This window comes from Taeniopygia guttata, chromosome 12 (genome assembly GCF_048771995.1).
Source record: "Taeniopygia guttata chromosome 12, bTaeGut7.mat, whole genome shotgun sequence".
NCBI lineage: Eukaryota > Metazoa > Chordata > Aves > Passeriformes > Estrildidae > Taeniopygia > Taeniopygia guttata.
The window spans coordinates 11,455,606-11,478,647 of NC_133037.1; the positions used below are offsets into that span (position 1 = coordinate 11,455,606).

Genomic DNA, 23,042 nt, shown 5'->3' on the forward strand with positions numbered 1-23,042 from the left:
CAGTAAATAACAAAATTCTCATGTGGCCATCTACAGGTCACCAGGATACTTTAAGAAGTTTGCGTTAATTATACCATGTTTGCCATCAAAGAGGGGATATTAACCCTTTCGAGCTGTTGCAGGAAAGCAGTGGAGCCATTTGAAAGTAAGTAAAGAAAATCTTGTCACTAAAAGTGCAACCTTTGCAAAATAATAATAAAAAAAGGGATGTTTGAAGCAAAAACCTCAGTAGACATCATGGAAAATACAGTACCTTTTCAGCTTCCCTTTTATTTATTTTGTATTTTGACATCAAACACTCCCTGTAACCTAATCTTCTTGGCTTTTGATGTGGCCGTGGAGACATGACAATTAAGCACCGCTTAAAACAATAATCCCAACAACAGGAACGAAAGGCAAGTAATGTCAGGGTTCCCCCTTCACAAAAATCCTGTCCCCCAGTGTTTGGTGGTAGTGAAAGGACTATAAATCCCAATTTGTTGCCTTGATATCTGCTCTGTGCTTACACTTTACGTTGAACTTAACACACTTGCTCCATTTCCATTCCCTGCTGTTTGTTTTTCTTCTGCTATGTGAAATGTCTGGAGACAAACACAATACACACATTGCAGAGAGATGGTTTGATCTTTCACAGATTAGTGCCACCTGACAAACACAGGATTATTTATTATCTGTGTTGCAGGAACTGCTGAAGTCCCAGCTCAGAGAAGCACGCTCCTCGGGGCGCTGGGGGATGCACCACCCCTCCTGACAGCCTGATGGATTATGGCCCCAGTTCTGTCAGTGGATCCAACCAAACCAACAAAGAGGCAGAGAGGCAGCCCCCAGGTAAAAGCCACCATCACAACCTGAATGGGATGTGTACTGTGCAACCAAAGCAAAGAGCTTGATTATTCCAAATTTTAAAGAGATGTTGCTAGTTCTCATTTCTCAGCTATTCAAAGATGGAGGGAGACAGTCTGCATCTAGTTATAATCCCATTTTAAACCTGTCTGAAAAAGAACATGTTTCTTTTTAAATGAAGCTTGCACAGTATGCTATAAACTGACTTTTTTTTTCTTTTTCTTTTTTTTTTTTTTTTAATGGATGTTTGCACTAAGCCTTGCTGAACAAGTTAGAGAGATGATTAACTCGTCTGAAATGATGCAGGAAGGCCTTGTCCCAGTTGTGTGTTCTTCCTTCAGCACACGGAGAGCTGCTGTGGCTCCCTGGTATTCACAAGCAGGGCTTGAAACCAGGGCTGGGCAGGAGGCTGCAGGGGGAAAGGGGCTGGAATTCACACACACACACACAGAAAAAGGAACCCAGGTTATTTTTTTCCATAATGAGTGAAGAGGTATCCCAAAGCTGGTTTCCATGGGGGTCAAAGGAGGAAACCCAAAATTCACTAGCTGTTTTCTTGAAAATATTGTTGCAATGGCAGCAATGCCCACCCCTACGCATGGCAGGGTGACCTTGCAAGACTTTGCTTCACTTTGTAAGGCCTCAGGGGGTTCCCTGCGTGGGTCAAACTCGCCTGTGTGATGAAAGCAGCTGCAAAGTTTTGGTCATGGAAGATCTATTTGGTAAGCACTTTTCTCCATCCTCACATGCCAGTCCATGTGCACACCTCCCTGCAGCCAGGGCTGCAGCCCTGTTCCCAGGGCAGCTCCAGGCTGCTCCATTCACTCCACTGATAATGACAAATGGCAAGAAACAGGTTTCCAGGTGTAGAGTGTTCCTCTGGAAAACTTTCCCTGGTCTAATACGGGTCCTGCCTTGAAATCCATTAAGCAGCTGGCCTCTTTTCTATGTTTACAGTGCTTTTAAAATGTGTTTTTAATGTAAAAGTATTTCTCCAAACACTTTAATAAAACACGAAAAAAAAAAAAAAATTCAAGAGAAACCACAGTTAGTCATCTCCAATGTGGCTGCTCCCTCAAAATTTAAACTAGCTTAAAAACTTATGCACACTTAACTGCATGACCTCGTCACTCCAAAGCAACACTGGAGAATGAGCTTTTGTACCTGTGCTTCCAATACTAAATCATTCTTTAACTACCTTTTTTTTTGTCCTATCCTGTTTTCGAAATATCATAGCCTGCTCTGCATAAAGTGTAAGCTCATAATTCTACTGGCAACAATGACGATAATTTTTCCTCTCTCCCTACTAAAAGCAGCTTTTGTGACATGAAGCAGGGCACAGGTAGTTTCACAAAAAAGGTATTTATTATTCTTAGCAATATTCACCTTGAAGGAATATGAGGAAAGCATACACTTTTTACAGACAATATATAAACATGTTGTACATAATTAACAATAATTTAGTTCACTAATCCAAAAATAAGCAAAATAAAAATTAAAAATAAAAACAGAAAATACTGAAGAATTTTTTTTATGCTGATACAAGTACAAAATAATTTAAATCTCAACTGCTGTTGTCTATGCTGCAGTGACTGACAATATATTGCACTTTGTCAACTGTATCAGTAATCCCTGTCTTTCACCCACACCCCTTCCCCTCTGCCCAAATCCTACAGAAATTTTGAGTTGGGTACAAATAATATACAACTGTACCATTCTAAAAGGTAAAAAGTAAAAAGGACCTAATTTTTTACCTCAGTAGATTAAAAATTCTTATGATTTCTCCCAACCAATTTAGTTTCCCATTTATTTCCACTTCTTTACAAAGTGCACCTATATGCCTATGCAGACCAAAAAAAAAAAAGAGGAAAGCAGGATTTTCATGGCTGCTTGGTTCTTAATTATAAAATACTACATTTTAGTAGGCTTAAAAATTACAGGCTTAAAAAAATTTACATACATCCTTTTTTTGTTTCATTCCATTTTTTTCTTTAAAGCAGGACTTTTGCAGTAAAGATACAATTTGGCTTGATCCAAAAAAAAACAAAAAAAAAACCCAAAAAAAAACTGAAAAGGAAAACCCAACAACAAAATAGTTAAAATTTAAAAAAATAAAATAAAAAGCTTTTCACAGAGTTAAGCTTACGTGGTTTACATTATCAAACCCCTCTGTTCATTGGGGCATTTTTATCAGAAGTATACCTAAATATGTACACTGTATGTTATACTGGAGCTTGTGTTCACGAGAGGCATCAGATCATAACAATCAATAAAATACACTTCACATTGGCAATAGCTTTGTTTTCGGTCATTTACGTACAATATGGTTTCATAATGGGAGATTTAATTTTTTTTTTTTTTTGTTCTTTTCTTTTTTTTCATATAAAATCCGCTACGGAAAACAGATGTTCCCCTTAGAACGATGCTTTCCCCCAGCTGTGTCTCTGTGTCTGGGACTTGATGGATGTGTGAAGCTCAAACTGATTGTCTCTCTTTTTCCCCTCTCCAGTGATCTCAGCCTCATTCCTGCCCTTCCTCCCGGTGGAGCCCACGGGGGTGGATGTGGTGGCCACACTGCCCAAAGTTTACCCAAGCAGCTAATCTGCATTTTTAAGCGACAGCTGCCAACACAACAGAACAAAATGCTTCAACCTCCAGAGCCTGCGAGCAGGATGGTTTTTGTGCCCCATTATAGTTTTGGCTGTGCTAGAACTTATACAGGCATTTACCAAAATTGTGTTGCAGCTATCACCCCTTGCTAGTGCAGGATTGCTTTCCCCAGAGTTTTTGCCCAACAGTTTGTCTGACCTAGGTTGTCTGGTTTGAGAAACAATAGGGTAGTTGGGAGAGGGGCTCTTTTTTAAAATAAATCTTTCATGTTAGGGAGAAGAATGAAGGAATTGTGTCAAAATAATCACCATCGTGGGTATATTAAAATCCCGTATTACGGCTACATTTTTGCTTTGTTCCTCGCCCTCGCAATCTTTTCCCCCTTCCTAGTAACTTTGGTATGGAAGATAGATGGAGCTAATCCAAGAGGGCTGTTGAGTACATTTCTCCTCTCCTTGTTTTGAAGGCAGCTTTTCTTACAGGGTAGCCATTGCAAATGACAGCACAAAAACATGCAATCAGAGGGTTTGAGGCTTTTTGTGGAAAACAAAATAAATATGACTTTGTGTCTGATTTTAAAACTTATGGTTTAATAAAGATGCCCTTTTCTTTCTTTTTTTTTTTTTTACTTTTCTTTTTTGGCTTTTTTTCTTCTTTTTTCCCTATCCCAAACGAAGTCCGCAATAGAAATCCAGCATGTCTGGCTTCCAGTGAGCCAATTCCATCCTGGGAGACTGCTTATATCTCTTTACAATATTCACAGTAATAAAGAGAGAAAGGAAAACCAGTTCCAAGCCTTCTCTTTCAGCTTCTGCCATCTTTTGCTTCCTGCTGGACCATTAAGTATCAAACAGGTGAGTTCTTTTTTCTTATACCTGAGGGGGCAAAGTGCATTACAGGCACCACTACACATTTCTGCAGAAGACCCATCATTTTCAAGGTTTTAGTCCAGCATTAAAAGTTAACCACATGGGAGCTAAGGTCTCCTTTTGCCATCCCTACATTCTCCTCTTGGCAGAACATTGTCTTACTGGGTGTCATCTTAGGCAAAGTCCCATGTTCTTAATATCTGGATGGGTCTCTTGGTCTTAAGGTTTTATCCCATGGCTGTAACCATGCTGGATGGGTGTGGGTGTCCAAATGAGATGCTGGAAGATGGGTGGATGGGGGTAGGTGTTGGTAGGATGTGTCCAGAGTGGCTGAAAGGGGGCAAATGCCCCATGGGTGCCATGTGACTGGCAAGGGCAGCAGCGCTGAAGGGAGACGACTTCTCCTGCATGCACTTGGACAGTTCCTCAAAACACTCAGAGCCTTTCTTGCTTTTCTTTGATTTGTTGGACATTTTCCTATTCCTGGTCTGAATTCCTTCCTTTTTCATGGTCAGAGGCCTGTTCACCTGCAAGAAATGAGAAAATCAGGCTCATGCAGACAAAATGACCTTATTGTGCAAAAATGAAAATATTTGGACAGCCCCCATGTGTTTTTCCTGGATGGAGACCTTTTTCTGGCCAACAAAAATGGTGTTTCTCTCTGCAGAACTTGTTTATATTGATTTGTTTAATAAAACCACACACACAAAAAACCCCTAGACATGAAAAACAAATTGAACTGAATTTGGCAGCTGATGACTCTCTTTCCCGTAGGCTTACCCTCAGTCCTCATTAATTTCCTAATAGAAGATCAAACTAGGAGGCACACGCTGACCCAAATTCAGTCCTGAGACATGAGCAATCTTGTACCAGTAACCTCCGTTACCTACACTGTAAATAACGTTCCAACATATCAAGTGTTCCTGCTTAAAATTAATTTCTTTTAAAAAAATTAAATAATACTACAAAGCCTTAGATAGAATTTATTTTTTACAAGCCAAAATGAAGATAGCCCATCAGGATTAATTTTTGCACAGAGGAGGAAAACAGCACACAAAACCCCTTAGTTCAAACCGAGTGTGGAGCTCTGTTTTGCCTGCTTTGCCCAGGCGTTAGAAGCCAAGCTAATACATTGTAATGTCACCGAACTTAGCATCACTATGCTGACAAAGAACGGCTGTCACTTCCCAGGGGAACCTTAGAGACGGGGCAGGAATAAAACAACAACCAAACCCCTGAAACCAATAAAAGCCTAGTGTACACCATGCAGTTAAGACATCAATCCACACTAGGCAAGCAGCGACGCATGAGATGAGTAAATACTCACATTGTGCAATTTATAGTAGAGTCCACAGGCATTACAAACTGGGTCCCCGTTTGCATTACGTCGCCATAAGGTCGTGGTGGTTGTCTGACAGTTGGCACAACAAGTCCCTGCTCTCCTGGCCGCTGACTAACCAAAAGAAAAAGAAAATTAAAATGTATCACCAGGTGGAGGGAGATCATGAGAAAGGTCAAATTGGACTCTATTTAGTTTGGGGAGAATTTGTTACTAAGATCTTACGGAGCATCAGGGCTGGAGGAAAGCTGCTGTCGATTTTAGGTTTTATGGACATTATGTTTTTGTTTAAATTCAAATATTCTCCTATGCAAACTTTCAAGCCTCATGGCACATTATGTGCAACAGAAGTAAGGAAACAATCTCTGATTCACAAACAAAAAATTTTAGAGGGGGAAAAAATTATCTTGACTTTTTCATACTTTCCCTTTTCAGAATTCTAGAATGCGTCATGAAAATGCATTTGCCTTTTTATTTTTCTGTAATGACTAATTTAGTCTTTGCCAATGTTGGGACTGGGTTTGAAAACAGGGAATCTTCAAGAATGTGATTTTTACCCCTACTCTGGCCTTTGAAAGGTGGACACAAAAGAAAATGAACCACATTACTTAACTGGGTGCAGTATTTATCAGAGCCATCACTGACAATTCAGTTTGCATTTACAAGTGAAAGGGAGAAAACAAAACTGGCTCCAACTTTCTTTAAATATTTAGCAAACCAAATTTCATGCCTTGCAGCAATGATTCCGCTGACCCCAGTCTGCCGCCTCTGTCCCTACTTAGTTCCTTGGCTGACAAGCCCTCAAACAACCGTCTTAAAATTAAACAAAACCGCCAAAAAATCCACCACCCTTTCATAAAACTATTGTTCTGCTGAAATCAAGGTGAGGGGAAAGAAAAAAGCCCAAACATTCACCCACCTCCCAAAACAAGAACAGGAAAAGTAGAACTGCAGGCGCCCATGACTCCTGGACGGGCCCTTGTCTAGCAGATAAAGCGTCCTTTGTGCATGGACAGTGACGTACAAAGTGTTATGGACAGACTAACTGCACCCCGTATTTTGGGAAATTATTTTGTATCAGGAACCTTCAGCCTTGCCTCTAGAAGTGGTCAAAAGACCAAGTCCATTTTGTGCTACTGAATTAATGCTGAGGACTCCGTATTTTTTAAACTGGAGTTTACTTCCTAAAGCGTATCAATCGCAGTCGTTCCCCGGGGGCCTTGCTCCCTGGATATTTCTGCAATTAGCCATGGGGTGAAGCCCAGCAAAGCTCCCAGTAATAATGCACAGGACATGCCCACGAGCAGAGCCAGTGCCAGGGCAGTGGCATTCCCAGAGAACTCGCTGTGCTTCCCTGCCCACCAGCCCCAGTGCGGAGCGGGCACAGCTCGGCCGCTCACCAGAGGAGCACGGGGTTCTGTTCTCACTTGCTCCTGATTTATGCCATGGCCCCCTGTAACTTTCCCAAAGCTGATGGACGGTTCAGCAGCTTTAGGCAAGAATCAGGCCCTCGGAGACTCATTTATTCTGGTGTCTTACTCGCCTGTGAGAACAGGCCAAAGGCAGAAAGAGGGGGTACCCCCTACTGCAAATGCACTCATGCAACCCAAACACAATTAATGCCAGACATCTAAATGCTGACATTATTAATACGATCACTTTGTTATTGCATGGCAGATGAACAAATTCCCAAAGATGGCCACCTCCTCTCCCCCACAAACAAGCGAACTACAGTGGAAAAAGGGGCAATAAACAAAGCTGTAAATCAATTAAAACTAAACATTTAAACAGCTAAACACTAAAACAAAACCTCTCTAGTGCTGCCCAGACCCTGCACAGTGAGCTAAGTATAACAGTCTCCTAACACACACTGGAAGGTGGAGACCTATGTTTGCATATTTGAGATGGCTTACTGATACTCAACTATGCTGCTTAACTCTATGGCCTGTCCCATTCAGTCTGGAAAGCACTTGAGCTTGAGAGACGATAATGTTACACTGTTGTCTTAACATTTTTCTATATGTCAGTCACTTTAGAAGGCAAGTCATTAAGAAGCTTACATAGCTGAAATTCTGACCCAGGACAGAAATCTTCTATATCCCATCCCAGTGTTAGAACAGTAATGCCAATTTTCTGCTCTCTAAACCTCATTGATATTTGCCCACGAATAGCTAGGAGACTTAGGCACCATAAATCACAAAGCTCCAAAAAATATATTTATTATTCTTAGCATTTTACGCATTATTTGCAGAGTAGAGTGTATTAGAAATTTCAAAACAGCAAGCATGACTGGCAAGGCTCGCCTATAGAAACTCTCTAAAGCTTTTAGAGTCAGGAAACAGATACACAAAGTTTCATTATCTTTAACGTACAGATATCCGGATAGGAAACTACTACCAGGAGCTTAGAAAGGACTTTTTTTTTTTTTTTTTAATCAGTCAAATGAAAATACAAAGTATAGGTGACTCCATGGAAAAATAATGGGATTTTTTTTAACAGTAGGAGATTGTCTGGGGAGGGAACCAATATTAATATTGCCAGAGAATATAAGAGTGAAAATTACTTCATGGCTTTTATACAAATAATTTTTGAGTAGGGAGCAGTAGCTTTGACTCATCTGATTTGTTTTGCTTTTCTGGAGCTGGAACTTTTTTTTAGTACACGGTGGAGGACATTCATGCTCATAACCCTTTCGCTCCCAGTGCGTGCACAAACCGTCCCAAGAGGCCAAGTAAATGAGGAATTAAATGAAAAGCTGTCATCTGAGGACACTCGATATCCCGCACGCATTGTGAGCGGCAGGGAGGCTTGGGACAGAGCGGGCTCGGTGGTCCCAGGGCAGGGAGGTTTGGGACAGAGCGGCTCGGTGGTCCCGGCGGGATGGGGGCACAGGGGGAGATGTGCCCCGAGGCACGGCAGTGACCCCGCCGTGACTGACCCCAGTACCGTACAGCTCGGCTCCATGCAGGGGCTGAGCAGGGATGGGTCACAACCGACTCGTGCCTATGTGCGGTCCCGTTGCCTTATTTATCCCCAAACCCAGGAGAAATGAAGACACCTACCAGCCTTCGCTTGGGTTTAATGAGAGGTCGGTTCTGACCGTTCATTTTGTGGTAGAGCCCGCAGGCGTTACACAGGTAATGCCCGGTGCCATCTCTTCTCCACAGAGGGGTAGCAGTCGCTCCACAGTTCACGCACTCTCTGCCTTCTAAATGGAAACACAAAGAAAATAGATTTCTTTCTTTAAAAACAAATTCACAAAATCTTCTTGCATTACCTTTTAGGTATTTTTCAGAAATCAAAACAGTGTGTTAATTCTGTTAATTAAGCACAACCAGACAGCAGTGACATCTACAGTACAGGCAGCGAGGAGCTCAGTGTTTCAAGAACTCCCAGGCTCCAGTGAGTATTTTATGTCATGATCAGGAATAGGCAGCGCTCTCTGCAAAGTGAGAAAGAGTGACACTCTTATTGTGTCAGATGGAAGTTATCGTTTCAGCAAGAGCTCCCTCAGTCTTCACTGAGCACCGCTCCCCTCCCGGATCTATTGCACTCCGGTGGTGAAATCCTGTGTTCCCCTGCCACAGAAACACCCGTGCACATACACACAAACACACACACCTGCAAACACACAACATGTTAAGGAGAGAGTCAGAGGTAGAGGTTTTCTAGAAATCAATCTAAGCAAAAAGACCTCAGGTTCTGCACTTTATTTTTTGTTGCAAATGCTAGAGGATGATAAAGTAGAGCTGAGCAGACTGGGAATGGATACAAAATACCAGAGTCTCAGTTATGATTTTTGTCCTAAAGGCATAAAAACGCTGTTAATGCTGTTCTTTGAGAAAGTTCAGTTTCACTGGACATTACTGTAAAAAACAGGCTTGAGTGCTTTCCTGTTTCTGTGATTTTTCAACAATCCAGTTTGGATTTGGTAGGGAGCAGTTTACCTTCATTATTAGTTTTAGTACAGTGTGGTAAACATGGCACTGTAGAATGGCTGCATTAAATAAAACACAACATGTAACTCCAATATATCTGTTTCTGCATCAGAAAGCTTCCTGCTAAAAGTTCATTTGACCTGAATGGTTTGAGGGCAGGTCTGCTTAATATAGAAATCTATCTTAATACCGTTTATGCAAATCCTACAGTATTTAACTGGAAAGGAAATTCTTTTTGCTAATAACTGAAGCAGGCCATGTTGAGTTCAGTGGGGCTCGTGTCTGCTTTAATCTAGGGAGTGGGTAGCTTTCAAACAACACAGTCTAGAGTGAGAAATGAGGGGAGCTCTGCAGCACTGCATTTGTAGCTCTTGTCCCTGCTAGGGCAGGAAGCTGCAGGAGTCGTCCTGTCGTGAGTCTTAGTTTTCCTACAAAAACACTGAGTGGTCACGAACTTTCCCCAGTTCCTTACACTGGGAGCTCCCTTACAGAGGGGAGAGGAAAAAAAAAAAAAAAAAAAAAAGCAACTGTAAAACAAAAGAAAAAAGATTCTTGTTTCCCCCATCTAAAAATCAGCAGCAGCTATGGGACAAAAATTTTTCAAAAAGCTACTCAGGATCCCTCCTGTCTTTAGAGACCTGGATCTTGAACCAGTTTCCAAACTCAAGGGGTTTGTGCTGCTCATTGCTTCTAGCTTCTCTTCTAGGCACTAAAAATGCATACACATAGTAACAACCGCCTGAAAATAACGGCAGAGAAAGAATGTATTTTTCCCTTCCGAGGAATCATTTGAAACAGTACTGATGAGCTTGTAAAATAGCTGGTATTTTTGTTGCAAAACTCATAAGAGATCACATTTCTAAATTATTGTCTACTTAAATAAAAACATGTAGTGTATTCATAAGCGAATATGTTCAATGGAATACATATGCAAATGCCTATAGGGCCATTTATTTTTAAAGGGCTAAATTCAGCCCGAGTATATTGGAGTTAATTTCCTTCCATCGGTAAGAATATTAAACCAAGGTCAGTAGAATTACATAAAATGTCATAATTTGTGTCTAGCTGTATAACTACTGCTGTTTCAAAGTGGGGTCAAAACTTTGTTCATTGCCTGATTTACAGATTTAGGACTGCAGTTTTAGAAGAAGTGCAAGGAAGAGTAGCGAACATGGGAAAGGTCTGCAAGTCGTTTGGAAGCAGAGTTATGTCTGATTCAGGGTTAAAAAAAAAGGGTGGGGGGAGTATTTTCTAGTTAAAGTTAGGCTGGAGTAAGTTAGAAGTGACTGGACACCTTAGTCTTTTGCACTGGTATGTAAACTATATTTGAACTTTTGCTCTTGTAAAATGCGAAGAGAAAAAGGCCCTTTGCGATCTGAAGGGGACAGGCCAGGGAAGTTTCGCTTTCATCTTGCGCTGGGGCTTTGGCTGGTGTTAATGGAGAGAGTGGAAATTACGGAGGGAGAAATACCTATCCCTGGAAAGTCCCCATGTGTCATCCATGGGGGTTTGCCTGACTTGAGGGAGCAGGGTCGAGCCCGAGCCCCCCGGGAGCCTGAGGCCTGCTTTTCTCCGGTGGAAAGGGTTCGGGTTTCTGTCTCCGTATAAATCCCTCTTTGTACAACAGGGGCTGCTGGCTCAGACTGCCCTGGTGCCGTGCCCCGCGGCCCGTTCGAGCCTGTGGCCAGTGCCCCAGGAGCCCAGTCCAAGCTCCGTCTCCTACTTTTAAAAACCCAGCAAAGCAGAACCAAGCAGTCACCTGTCCCCCTGTCCCAAAGAGGGCCAACACCAGCGCCCAGCCCTGCAGCAGCCCGCATGCTCAGCCCAGCAGCCGCACGAAGCCCCGGAGCGCGGCCCTTGCAGGCGGGCCGGGTGCGGCACTTACCCGAACAGGACCTGGCCTTGCTCCGCGGCTTGGGCGTGAAGCTGGACGCGGGGCCCCCCAGGAAGCTGCCCGGGTGGAACAGGCTGCTGCTGTAGTCGTGGGCTGCCGGCACGTAGGAGGGGTAGGTGGGGATGGGATGGTGGGTAGAGGGCTGGGCCCCCATGCTGGTGAGGCTGCTTCTGAGCGGGCTGGCGCTCTCCATCTTCATCCCCTCCGACAGCGACACTTGGTACTTGATGCTGTCTTTGTCCTCCTGCCGAGCCCCGGCGGAGGAAGAAGGGGAGGCGGCGCTGGTGGAGTTGGGGTCGGGGGACACTTCCTTGGGAGGGGTCGGGGGGAAGCCGAAGAGGTGGGAGCCGGAGTGCGAGGCCGGGGTGAGCGAAGACACGGAGGCGGTGCTGGAGGTGCTGCTGCCCGGGTACACCGAGATGGCCCCAGGTGCTCCGGCCGCCGAGGGGTGAAGGGGTGTCTTAGTGAAGGGGCTGACGGTCCAGGGGTTGTGGTGATGGGCAGACAGTGCCGCCTTGCTGCTGTCCAGCCAAGGGATCCCGGGGCTGTGGATAAGATGAGGCCGGCACATTTGACTCCCGGTCAGGCGGGCTGTAGAAACACAAGAGCGTTTGGGGTCAGCGTGGGGCGGCTCAGCCCGGAGCGGCTGGGGAAGACCCCAGCTCCCCGTGGTGGGGCAGCTCCCCGGTCTGCGGGCAGCCGGAGGACAGGCGTCCACGGGAGAGACTTCACAACCCGGGGAAGAGCAGCGGGCTGGTGCAGCAGCCCCTTCTCCCTGTCCCATCTAAGGGAGATACCAGCCAGCCCGGCCAGAAGGAGCAAGGGGAGCAGGAGAGGGACTCAGGCAACCCCTTTCCTCCCACCCCGTTCCTGGGAAAATGCTGTAAACCCCATTCTGCTCTATCTTTCTGAACCGCCGTAATGCTCTCTCTTCAGCTCCTAAAAACACCCCCAAATAAAATCCTTCGCCGGTTTGAATCGGTTTGTGTTTTGCATCCGGGAAGTAGCCGTGTCTGAGAAGTTTTAGCCCGTGCGCACACTGTTTCCCCTTCCTCTCTCACCTCCCCCCGTTTCTTTCCCTCCCCTCCGCTAGCCCTTGGTTATCCCTTGGGTTAAAATCCACCCGTGCCTGCCTGCCTATCCTGTTTTCGATCTCCTTTTCCCCGGCTCCGACACACCGAAGCGGCCGCGAGGGAAACTTCTCATCCCCGCGCAGGACAGCCGCGGCTCGCACGGAGGGGCCCGGAGCGCTGCCGAGACGGCGGGGAAGGGGCCGGGGTGCTGATTTACCGTGTGCCTGGCTGTAGGAGACCCTGGCCCGGGCATGGGCGGAATTGGCGTAGTAAGGGTTGCCCTGGGAGTCCAGGTGGTTGAAGAAGACGTCGACTTCATCCGGAGGTAGGAGCTGCGCTGGTTCCATGTAGTTGTGAGCCAGCCCGGGGTGGTGGCTGTCGGGGTGCTGCCCGTTGAGCACGGCGTGGTGGGCCATCCAGCGAGGCTGATCCGTGGCCACCTCCATGGCCTTGGGCCTCCCCTTTCACCCACCCCCAGGCCAGGAGCGAGCGGCGCTCGGTGGGGGTGGGGAGTGCTGCTCGGGGGGTCTCTTTTGACGCTGCCTGGTGGGCTTTAAGAGATTGGGGCTTAGAAAGAAAACCGCCGGGTGACTGCAGCGCACCCTCTGAGGCGTGGGAGAGGACCCCTGAAGTCAGCGTGTCCCTCCGTCAACAGGCGGGGAGCGGAGGCAGGTCCGGGGAAGCGCCAGGGCAGCACCTGTAGGGAGAGACAGGAGGGTTTAGCAGCTCGGCGGCCGTGGGTGCGCTGCTCGCCGGGCCGGCTCCCGACCGGCTTCTTTTCCCAGAGGTACATGGAAGGGGAGGGGGAAGCAGAGCCCCTCCTCCCTTCCAAAAATATCCTGTCCCCAAAACTCCTTGTCTTGCTCTCTCCCTGCTCATTGCCCCACAAAATAAACAAGAGATCCATTTCAAACTCTTAACTTAAAAAAAAAAAAAAAAAAAAAAAAAGGAAAAAAAGAGGGAAAAAAAAAAGGAAAAATCGGGAAAAAAGGAAATAGTTTCGTTCTCCCCCCCCCCCCCCCCCGCTAGAAACGTCAATAGGAGTTTTTCCAGCTGGCTTCTAAAGCGGGGTAAAAAAGGAAGAACGGCAGAACTAATATAGCGTAGTTCTAGCAAGAACTCCAACTGACACAAAAGGAAAAGGAGGGGGAGAAATAGGGAGGGGGTAGAGAAGAAGAGTGGAGAGACGGGTGTTTAGAGAAAGCAGCGAGTGCGCCCTGGCAGAGGCGCGGCGACCCCCCCGCGCCCCACACTTACCCGGCGCGGGTGGCGATGAATGCCGGCGTGCAGGATGCGACTGCAGCGAAGTGGGGGAGAACGGAGGGGGAATAAAAAAAGCGAAGAGGGAGAGGAGGGGGAAAAGGCAGAGCGAGCGCGGGAAGAGCAGAGGAGGTTGGATGGAGAGTGTTACTCAGATGGCAAAGCCGCTGCTCTGGCCGACTCGGTCCCATCCCCGCGCATCCTATATGAGCGCTGGCGCCAGCTGGCCGCGGCGCCGCAGACGGGCCGGGGTGCGCAGGGCCGGCGGCCGGGCCAGCCAATCCCGCCGCCCCACACCGCCCCCAACCGCACCCCCGGCCCCAAACGGAGCCGGCCGGGGCGGGGGGGAGCGCGGCAGACCCCCTCCTCCGCCCCTCTGCCCCTGCTCGCAGCATCTCGCCCGGCAGCGCCGTGGGGGCTTTCCCCGCCCGGGCGCTGCACGCCCCTGCGGGGCGGGGACGGACAAACAGAGGGGGTCCCGCCGGGGACTGCGGGGATGCGGAGTGGGAGAGGGGGGTGCCGGGCGAAGATGGAGTGCGGGAAGGGCTCGGCGGTGGGGCCGACTCGGCCGGGTGCTGCCCCGCCGCTGAGCCGTGACTTTCAGCGCCGCCGCCGGGATGCCCGGGGCTGGAAATCGGCACCGGGGAGATAAATATGCTAAAATCCCTTAAATCAGGCACAGCAGCGCGCAGCCGGGAGCGGGACAAACCTCAGTCCAGTCACATTAGTTTGAAATAACTGTCTGGATCGGGAAAAAATAATTAAAAACAAATAATTGCGAGGCTCCGCGCCGACCACAGAGACCGACGGGACGAGCAGGGCCCGGGCAGCGGGGCCGCGCCGAGCCGGCAGCAGGGCAGGGACGGACCCTGCCCGCTCCCCGGCCCGTAGTGCAGGGCCGGACCCGGGCACGGGGTTGGCTGGCAACCCTGGGCCCGGGCAGCCGAGCCGAGCCGAGCCGGGCCGGGACACAAGGACCCTGGGACAGAGTATAGCCTCCCCGGTGGGGCTGCGACATTGTCAATACTTTTTTTATTTTTTCCCAATCTCACACTTTTTTCTTACAATAATTAATTACAAAAACCAAACATCACCGTTTCAATATTTGCAATTACTCGTGTGCTTTGGGGCGGGGAGCGGAGGTGCATCCCGAATCAACAGGCGTTTTCTGCGGAGTTTGTGGTGCCGTTCAGCGGCAGCAGCCGGAGCGCCGGTCTGGCTTCGCCACCCGCGAAGGTGCGGATAAAACCGGTCCGCCTTTGGGGCGGAAAATAATAATAATGGGAAAGGCACAAACAACTGCCCGGAGCGCGGCCGGGCGCTGCTGCGTGTCCCGTTTCCCAGGCGCTCCTGCCCCGCTCCTCAGCCGCTGCTTTCGGGGAAAAAGGGAAACGCCGATCGCAATCCTTCAGCCCTCCTAGCCGGGCGCGGAGAGGACACGGTCTCTGCCCGGGGATCGGGGCGGGGGCGGCGGGAGCAGCCCCTCCGCTCGCCGGGCAGCGGCCGCGGCTCCAGCCCGACGGCGCGGCCGGGGCAGGGGCGCGGGAGCGGTCGGGGCCGTGCGGGCTCGAGCCGAGCCCCACCGGGGGGCTGCGGGCGGGGGCAGCGGGGCGGCCCCGAGGATGCTGCTGCTGCTGCTGCCCCCGGAGCCGCCCCCGCGGCGGGCAGCGCTGGGGGCTGGGAGCTGGAGCCGGCCTCCCCCGGCCCGACCGCCCCAGTCACTACGACGCCGGGGCTCTGACGTCACCCGTCACTGCCAAATTCGCCAGGAAATGAACTTTTTAAAAAATAATAACAATAATAATAATAATGACAATAATAATAATGATAAAACTCCTTTTCCTCGCTGCGGAGCGCGTCTGGTCAGAGCGACGTGGGGCTCCCTCTCTTACTATTCTCCCCCCCACCACTCGTTGTCCCGCTGTAACCTTCCCCCGAGGGACCCTCAATGCAGCTCTCCGGGGGAACCCCACAGCGCAGCCCGGGGGAGCGGGGGCCATACTGGGGGACCTAAAGGTTGGTACAGGGAGAGGAGATTATGCTTCTCCCCCCTCCCCCTCCGCAGGCTCTCCTCTGACGCCTCCTCCACCCAAAGCCCGGGTGTCCCGCTCCTCCCGGCCCCCTGACCTCGGGGCTGTGCGGTGGCGCCGGGACCGCGGCGCCCCTCGCCCCCTCCTGCCGCTGCGGGGGGGTCGCAAGCGGTGGGGCCGGGCAGCAGCTCCTGCGGCGGCTGCCGGGCGCGGAAGGGGCGGTGGAGCCGGGCTTCTCCCGGGACGGGCTGCTTGGCCCGGGCAGGCCGGGGACGGGCGCTGGGCCGGGCTTGGTGCGAGAGGGGCCGGGGTTCGGGAGGGCAAATGCGCCCCGCGCTGCGGAGCGTGCCCGGGAGCCTCAGTCCTGTGGTGACCGGGAGGAAGGGGAAACAAAGCAAAAATATTTCAAAAAATAAAAAAGGGAAAGTTAGAAGTCAGAGAGAAAACCAAGCGGGATTTCCAGGAATCCGCCTTCTCCCTTCGAAGCGATTTGCTTTCTACATGCACCAAAATCACCCAAGAACCACCGGAAAATGGATTTTTTAATGTTTCGAAAGAATGGTGACTATAAAATAAACACGGGCCTTTGCAAGTAGATCCCCTCGGCGCCTCGTTCTCCCCAGCGCCGGAGGCGGCCGGGGCCGGGGTGCGCCGTGCCCGTGGGGTCCCGGCCGGTGGAGCAGGGCGGCGGTCAGCCGGGATCACCCGGGCCTCGCTGCCTCTCGTTCCCGACCGCCAGCGAAATCCAGCTCCTCGCTACATGCTTATTAATTAATTTGGATGTTTTAATTACTGCCCTCCTGCCATCAGCACGGGGACCCGATTTTGGGGGTTTTGGTGGGGGGGGGGGAAATGGGGTGGGCTGTTTGTTTTAGGCAGGTGATAAAATCGCAGTTAACGAGCTGATAATTCGTTCGTGTTTGTTTTAAAAGACAAATTGTAAAGATTAATCAGGCGGCTTGATTTATGGCGAGGCAGACCCCGGCGCTGCCCGGCCAGGGCTCCCTGAAGCCCCCGTCTCGGGTTACCCGAGGCCCGGCAGGCGAAGGAAAACAAAAGGGGCGAGCGGGTGGCGGCGGCGGCTCCGGACCGGCTTCCCCGGCGCCCGCCCCACCTCCGGCCCGGGGGTCCGGCTACCAACTCCCCGCCGCCGGGTGCTCTCCTCCGGAGGCCGGCGCCTCTCCTCGCACCCACCTCTCGCCTTCTGCAACCCCTCCCATTAAATCCCTTTGTAAAATAAATGACCCCTCCAGCAGGGATGAAAGATTTCTGCCGAGAGACCGGCTAAGCTGGAGACTTCCTAACCGGCCGGCTCGCAGTATGTTGGTTTATTTTCTTCTATTTTATTCAATTTGATTTTTTTTTTTTAAATTCCCGACGTGTCCCGTCCCCGCTGCCTGGTTCTGGCGAACCAGGTGCCGGCTCTGGTCTCGGCCGCTCAACGCCCCGGCGGCACGGCTGAGGTTTTTAATTGAATTAATGCACCCACCGGGAGCAGCAGCGAACTGCGCTGGCTGCTGGAGGCGAGCGGCTTAGCTCCGCTCCGCAGCCCGCCGCTCACACGGCTGGTTAAGCAGCTCTTCCCTCAATTTTCTGCCAAAGCTTCCCCGGAGAGGGTCCGGCCGCGCCCCACTCACCCCGCGCCTACCAACCCCCTTTTACCTTCTTTCCCCCCTTCTTCGTCCGAGCACTACGGGCTTCGTTTTATTACCTTTATTTTTATTATTATTATTGCTGTTGCAATTTATTTTTCTCTTTTAATACGGGACCTTTCCCAGATCTGGAAGCACAACTGGTTATTTTGATTTGATTGACAAGTGATGTCATATCATTAAGGGAGGGGGGAGACGACAACATGTTTTAGCAACAGTTAGTAGTGCCATGTGATAGAGCTGACACCTATTCTTGGGCAGAGGAGTAAGCAGAAAACAAATAAGCCGGCGCCGCACACGGACCATTTATTTACACGTCCGCAGAGGGGATTCTTCCTCTTTTTTTTCCCCCTTCATTGTGGGGATCTGAGGAAAACTCTGCCTGAGGAGAACCCGCAGACCCAGGGCACGTTCTTGCAGACACCCCTTTCCTGGGGAGCCCCCGGCTGCCCCCAGGGCCACACTGTGCCGGTGAACGGAGACCGGGGGCCGAGACCTCCCGAGCAGCACTGCCCGCTGCCTCCCGAGGTGCAACCCGCAGAGGCGAGCAGGGAGGGCAGGAAAACTCCGGGAAAAGAAAGAAGATGAGGGAGAGAAGCGCTCGGTGCTAAGCACCGCACGGGGCCGCGGCGCTCCCGGTGCTGCTGGGCGATGTGAGAGCCCCGGGCGAGCGGGGGAAGGCGGCTGCCTGCCGGCGGGGAGGGGGCTGGGAGGGTCTGCGGTGGGCGTCCCGCCCCTGCTGCCCCCCAGGCTGGCCCTGCCAGCGGCTCCCACCCGCCCGCAGGTAGCAGCCCCGGCCAGCCGGTCCCTGCCAGCAGCCCCCCCACCTGGATCCGGTATATTTGTATATTTCCTTGGGTTTTTTTGGAGGCGAGAAAGTTCTTGCTTTCTGCCTTTGGGGAAAAAAAAAAAAAAAAAAAAAATCGGTGTTTTGGTCTTGTCTCCGCTTTGCTTTTCTTCTCCCCCGTCCTGCATTACTAGCTCGTATTAATGGCTCCTGATAGGGTTATAAATGACACAGTTACCTCGTAACCACAAGACCCTTACTTAAACTGCATTAAGGAAAAACAAAAACAAAAAACAAACAAAAAAAGCGCTAGAGATACGACATGGGGAATCAATCACGGAATTTTTTTTTTTTTGCTTGTTTTTGTAAATACGCTATCCCCCATCCCGCAGAGGATTTCTGCGGGGTTTGTACCCCACCGTGGGAACCCTCGGTCCCAGTCTCGCTCCCGCACACGCCTTCACCTGCGCTTTGTCCGCAATTTGCCTGGTGCCCGCAGCCCCCCGGCTCGCTAGGCTGCAAAATAAAGGGGAGGAAAAGCCTCAAGCAGACCCCAACCTGCCCACAAAACCGCCTTTTGTGTGAGTTCGCGAAGACAAATACATGCATGGGGAAGGGGGAGGTTACACACGCGCAGCTTTGTCCAGAAAAAGGTAAAATTTTCTTTTTCAGGCGCTGCCAGGAAAGATTTCGTTTGCAGGATCTCTTTTTATATTTTATTTTTTTGGGTATTTTTGGTTGGGGTTGTTTTTTTTTTTTTTTTTCCTTTCAAGGTTATTTCAGAAGGAGCCGTTGTAGGAGAGAGGAACGAGGCCGACCCCGCAGGTTTGATTTGTTTCTCCTCAGGCAAAACTTTGGTGGGGAGAGACCGACCCGGCACGGTGAACGGGACTCGACTCACGCCGGGCAACGGCGGTGCCCCGCGGCCGCCTGCCCCGAGCCTGGGGCTGAGCCGGGCCGGAGCTTAGACTTCCGAGGGAAAAATAATTGCGTTTAATAAAGATGCTCCGTGCGCCGGGGAAGAACAATCCCCGCGACCGAAATTAGCACTCCCTTAGTGAAATCGCTTTTCTTATTGAAATCGCATCAAAATCAGGCAGGCTTCTCTCCTGGACGCTTCTCTTTTTTTATATCTTTTTTTTCCTTGCCTTCCAGCCTGAGCACCCCAAAGCAAAAGGAGGATAAAGAGGGGAACTCTGTACATACAAAAACAGAAAAAAAAAAAAAAAGGCGAGGGGTGAAAGAGTCGGCGGAGAGGAGCGGCCGTGCCCCGATGTGCCTGGGTAATTTTAAATCATGCAAAGCCCCGTAAAGCTGCCGCACGGGACTGGGACGGGAGGACTCCCCGGCAGGCAGGTGCAGAGAGAGCGGGGCCGGGCCCTGCCGGCTCTCGGGGCAGAACAAACCCTCGCATCTTTTTTTTTTTCTTTTTTTTTTCCTAATGCCCAAATCTGCCAACAAAGGGAGAGAAGAGATAGGATGTAGCTGCGGGGAGGGGACGCGGGGCTCTCTGCACACCCTGTCTCCGGGAAATCTCTGCCTGGCCGCCCTGGGTGAAATGCAACTTTCCAAGATGGAGATTTAAATAATCACCCCAGTGACAATGGGAAAGAAAAAAAAAAAAAAATCAAAACAACCAAGCACGTCCCGGAGGCTCCGCTCCCCGCGGGGTGCGATGCGGGGAGAGCCCCGCCGCCGGGCAGAGCCGGGGGAGCCCCGCGGTGCCCCCGGGCAGACGGGCGCTGCACCGGGCTCCGCCCGGCCGGCTGGGAGGCGGCAGCCCGGGAGGTCCGCCCGTACTGGGGACATTTTTTCGTTCTTTACAAACCCCGCCAGATTTGTCCCTGGGGAAAACTGCCCCAAGACAAGCGCTCCCGCAACGGGACCCGCACCTCGCTACTGGCAGGGCCGCCCCCGGGCCGCGCAAGCCGCGCTGCCGCGGCCCCTTACCTTGCCTCTCGCCTATCCTCGTTTTTCTTTCAGTTCTCCGCACGGTGCACGGGAAGCGTCAGCTCCGCTCCTGGCGGGGCCGCTCGGCGGGCCGGGAGGGGTTCGGCCGCCGGAGCCTCCCCGCCTGCCCGCGCCGGGAGCGGCGGCTCTGCCGCGGGCCGAGGGTGCGCGCAGCCCGGCGGAGGGGCTGCCGCCGCGCACGCTGCTGAAAACTGGCAGCAGCTCCGAGCTGAGCCCTTTTTTTTTCCTCCGTTCCCTCCTTCCCCCCTTCCCTTCCTCCCTCCTCCCTCCCTCTCCTTTCCTCTCTCCCTTCTTTCCCTCCCCTTCTCTCTCTCACTCTCCTGCATTCACGGATGGCACAGCGAGCCACTGTGTATTTATGTACATAATACGGCAGCTCGTCCCCTCCACTTCATTTGCATCATTACAATATCTGTACAAGCACATCACATTGTCTGTTGCTTGCACCTTTTGTTACGGTTGCTGTCACAGTCTACGCGACTTGACTTTCATATTTTAAATGAATTGATATTATACCAACAACACGCACTCACATCCCAGGCGCAGGGAAACCGGGCTCCGGCGCGGCGGGCGCCGCAGCCCCAGCCTCTCCCGAGCCTCTCGTTTCTTCCTCTGATCCCAGGGAAGGTGGGCTGGGGGGAGACGCTTCATAGGATCGATTATTCCTAGAAATTATTCCTAGCTGTATTAATTTTCTTTCCCCCTCTAGTGAAGGAAAAGCTTTGGGAGTCCTGGATTTTTTAAAATTCCATTGACCAGCCTGGTCTTTGTATAACCTCATGTTTCTTCTCACACCTTTCCCTTCCAAATCCAGCCTTTCGGGCTATGCACCTGCACGTAAGTGAGGCAGAAGAGAAGCTGGAAGAGGCACAAGCAGATTATTACGCGACGAGTCGTTGTTATAGCTAGGAAAAAGACGGTAAAATACGTATTTCGTAGAGCACTTAGAAATCCAGGCAGAACGAATGTTTTCGGAAATGTTTGCGAGCCCCAGCCCTGCCTTGGCAGCCCTCACCTGCCGGGTGTTTCCCCGCGGGTGCGTGTGTGTGTGCGGGGCTGGGGGCTCCCCTCTGCCCGCCGGGGTCGCGGGGGCCGCGTCGAGGCGGCTCGGGGGGCGCGGCGCGATTCTCCAGAGGGGGGGGACAGGCGGGACCCCCGCCCGAGGCTGCAGGAAAATCATATTAATACAGAAACAAAGGCCGGACCGTCCGGTGGGGGCCCTGCGGGTGGTGGGGTAACGAAATATGGTTCGGGAAAGGAAGGAGAAAAGTTTCGCGGGAGAGGAATTATCATCATAATGGAGGTAAAAATGTGAGCAGGGAAAAGGCGGGGGGGGGGGGGATCCTATTCTGCTGGCATTTTCTGTCTGTCTTTGTGATATGGTTCGGGGGAAAAAGGGTCCTTGATATGCGGCAGATAATTCTTATCAGCCTCACGCAGCCCATTTCCAAAGTAAGTGTTTTAATTACTCCTCCTGTATTACCCTTCATCCTCTGAGAGAAGATACATCACCAGATTTATGCCGGGGAAAAATACAAAAGAATGTGGTATTAAAATACATACATACATATATCCCCTCTTTTTTCCCTTGTGCCCAGGAAGAGGGAGACGCTGTCGGCAGCCGCGTCCTGGGATCGCCCGGCACGGAACGACTCCAAAACGAGGAACTGTCGCTCGGGCGCAAAAACTACGGGAAAAGTGGGGTTTGAAGGCTGCAGATTTTTCCCCAAGCGGGGTCACACGGGGATGGGCGAACCGGGGGCTCAGGGGGCTGAGACCAGAGCAGCGCCCAGCGGAGCCTCAGCGCACTGTGCTCTCCAGCCGCGCTGTCCCGGGACAGCCGGGGCCACCCCTCCACGTGTCACCAGAGACATTGGGGACCACAGGGGCAGGGAGTCAGGATTTTCCCCTCATGCCCGCTGGAAGAGAAGGATGTTTTTCTTTCCTGTTAAGCTTTCGTACTAAAGATGTCATCTGAAAGTCTGGGAGCAAGGGAGACCGTGCTCTCCTCTCTTTCACGGTAACAACCATATCATATTGAAAAATATGATAGACAGTAGGGGAAGACTTCCTCCCCTATTAAAAAAAAAAAAAAAAAAAAAAAAGGAAAAAACCCCAACCTTTTCAATATTGATTAAAAAAAAAAAAAAAAAAAAAAGAGGGAGAGAAATTTAAAAGAGAAGAAGCAGCACCAGCAGCAAGGAGAATATAGGCTCAGCAGCTCTCCAGGTTAGCTTCCTTATTATTACTATCCAGGGGTAATTTTTCATCTCTGCTAGCTAATCTTTGTTCCTTGTGAAGATAATGAATAGCCCAATCCTTATCTCCTGGGCTCCTGGAGGCTGCTGGAGAATGGGGTTGAACAGGGTTGAAAATTGGTTCCAAAGTGCTGCTGAATAAATGGTGTTCCTTATCTCTCGCTTCCAGATTATCGGAACCCTTTCAAAACTCACACAACAAATACAGCCACCGCATCTAATGCATCATTTACCAGAGCAGATCTCCGCGTTTGATCGGCAGATAGGCAAAATCTATGTATTCCTTGCTTTACTTAGTATGCATGGATGCGGGGCTGCTGTGCACGAGGGTTGCCCCCAGCCGGGCCTGGGACACCCCCGAGGCTCTTGGCACACGCGGGTCTGTGCTGTGGATTCTGTGGAGTGACAAGAGTGTCCCCTGCCCATCCCCGACCCAGGGGAGCAGGGTGGGACAGCAGCTCACCGTGCAGGGTGCTGCCACACAGCAGGCTTGGAAATCTGGGGTGGCTTTGCTGAGG

At 50.6% G+C, this 23,042-nt stretch overlaps 1 protein-coding gene and 1 long non-coding RNA gene across 3 annotated transcripts; one reads left to right on the forward strand and one right to left on the reverse strand.

Annotated features, from left to right (window-relative positions):
* Positions 1 to 2,189: 2,189 nt before the first annotated feature.
* Positions 2,190 to 20,383, reverse strand: GATA2 (GATA binding protein 2). 2 transcript variants are annotated; one of them, XM_072934782.1, is made up of 6 exons: positions 20,246 to 20,383; positions 12,784 to 13,263; positions 11,485 to 12,084; positions 8,724 to 8,869; positions 5,650 to 5,775; positions 2,190 to 4,849 (listed from the first exon to the last, which is right to left on the reverse strand). In XM_072934782.1, the coding sequence occupies exons 2-6, from the start codon at positions 13,010 to 13,012 to the stop codon at positions 4,550 to 4,552; spliced, it is 1,401 nt and encodes a 466-aa protein (XP_072790883.1). In that variant the 5' UTR covers positions 13,013 to 13,263; positions 20,246 to 20,383; the 3' UTR covers positions 2,190 to 4,549. The 2 variants fall into 2 exon arrangements, with proteins under 2 accessions (XP_072790883.1, XP_030139022.1); XM_030283162.4 differs by lacking the exon at positions 20,246 to 20,383 and adding an exon at positions 13,824 to 14,214.
* On the forward strand, positions 12,807 to 22,679 carry LOC140684921 (uncharacterized). The gene is made up of 5 exons (XR_012057907.1): positions 12,807 to 12,891; positions 19,069 to 19,120; positions 19,451 to 19,578; positions 21,081 to 21,185; positions 21,865 to 22,679. It is a non-coding gene; the product is annotated as an uncharacterized lncRNA (long non-coding RNA).
* Positions 22,680 to 23,042: the final 363 nt, after the last annotated feature.

Coding starts and splice junctions, on each gene's coding strand:
- GATA2 (XM_072934782.1), bottom strand. CDS start 13,012: ATGGAGGTGGCCACGGATCAGCCTCGCTGGATGGCCCACCACGCCGTG. Junction 8,870..11,484: donor CAAGGCCAGGTCCTGTTCGG/GTAAGTGCCGCA, acceptor GTTTCCATTTAG/AAGGCAGAGAGTGCGTGAAC. Junction 5,776..8,723: donor TTAAACCCAAGCGAAGGCTG/GTAGGTGTCTTC, acceptor TCTTTTGGTTAG/TCAGCGGCCAGGAGAGCAGG.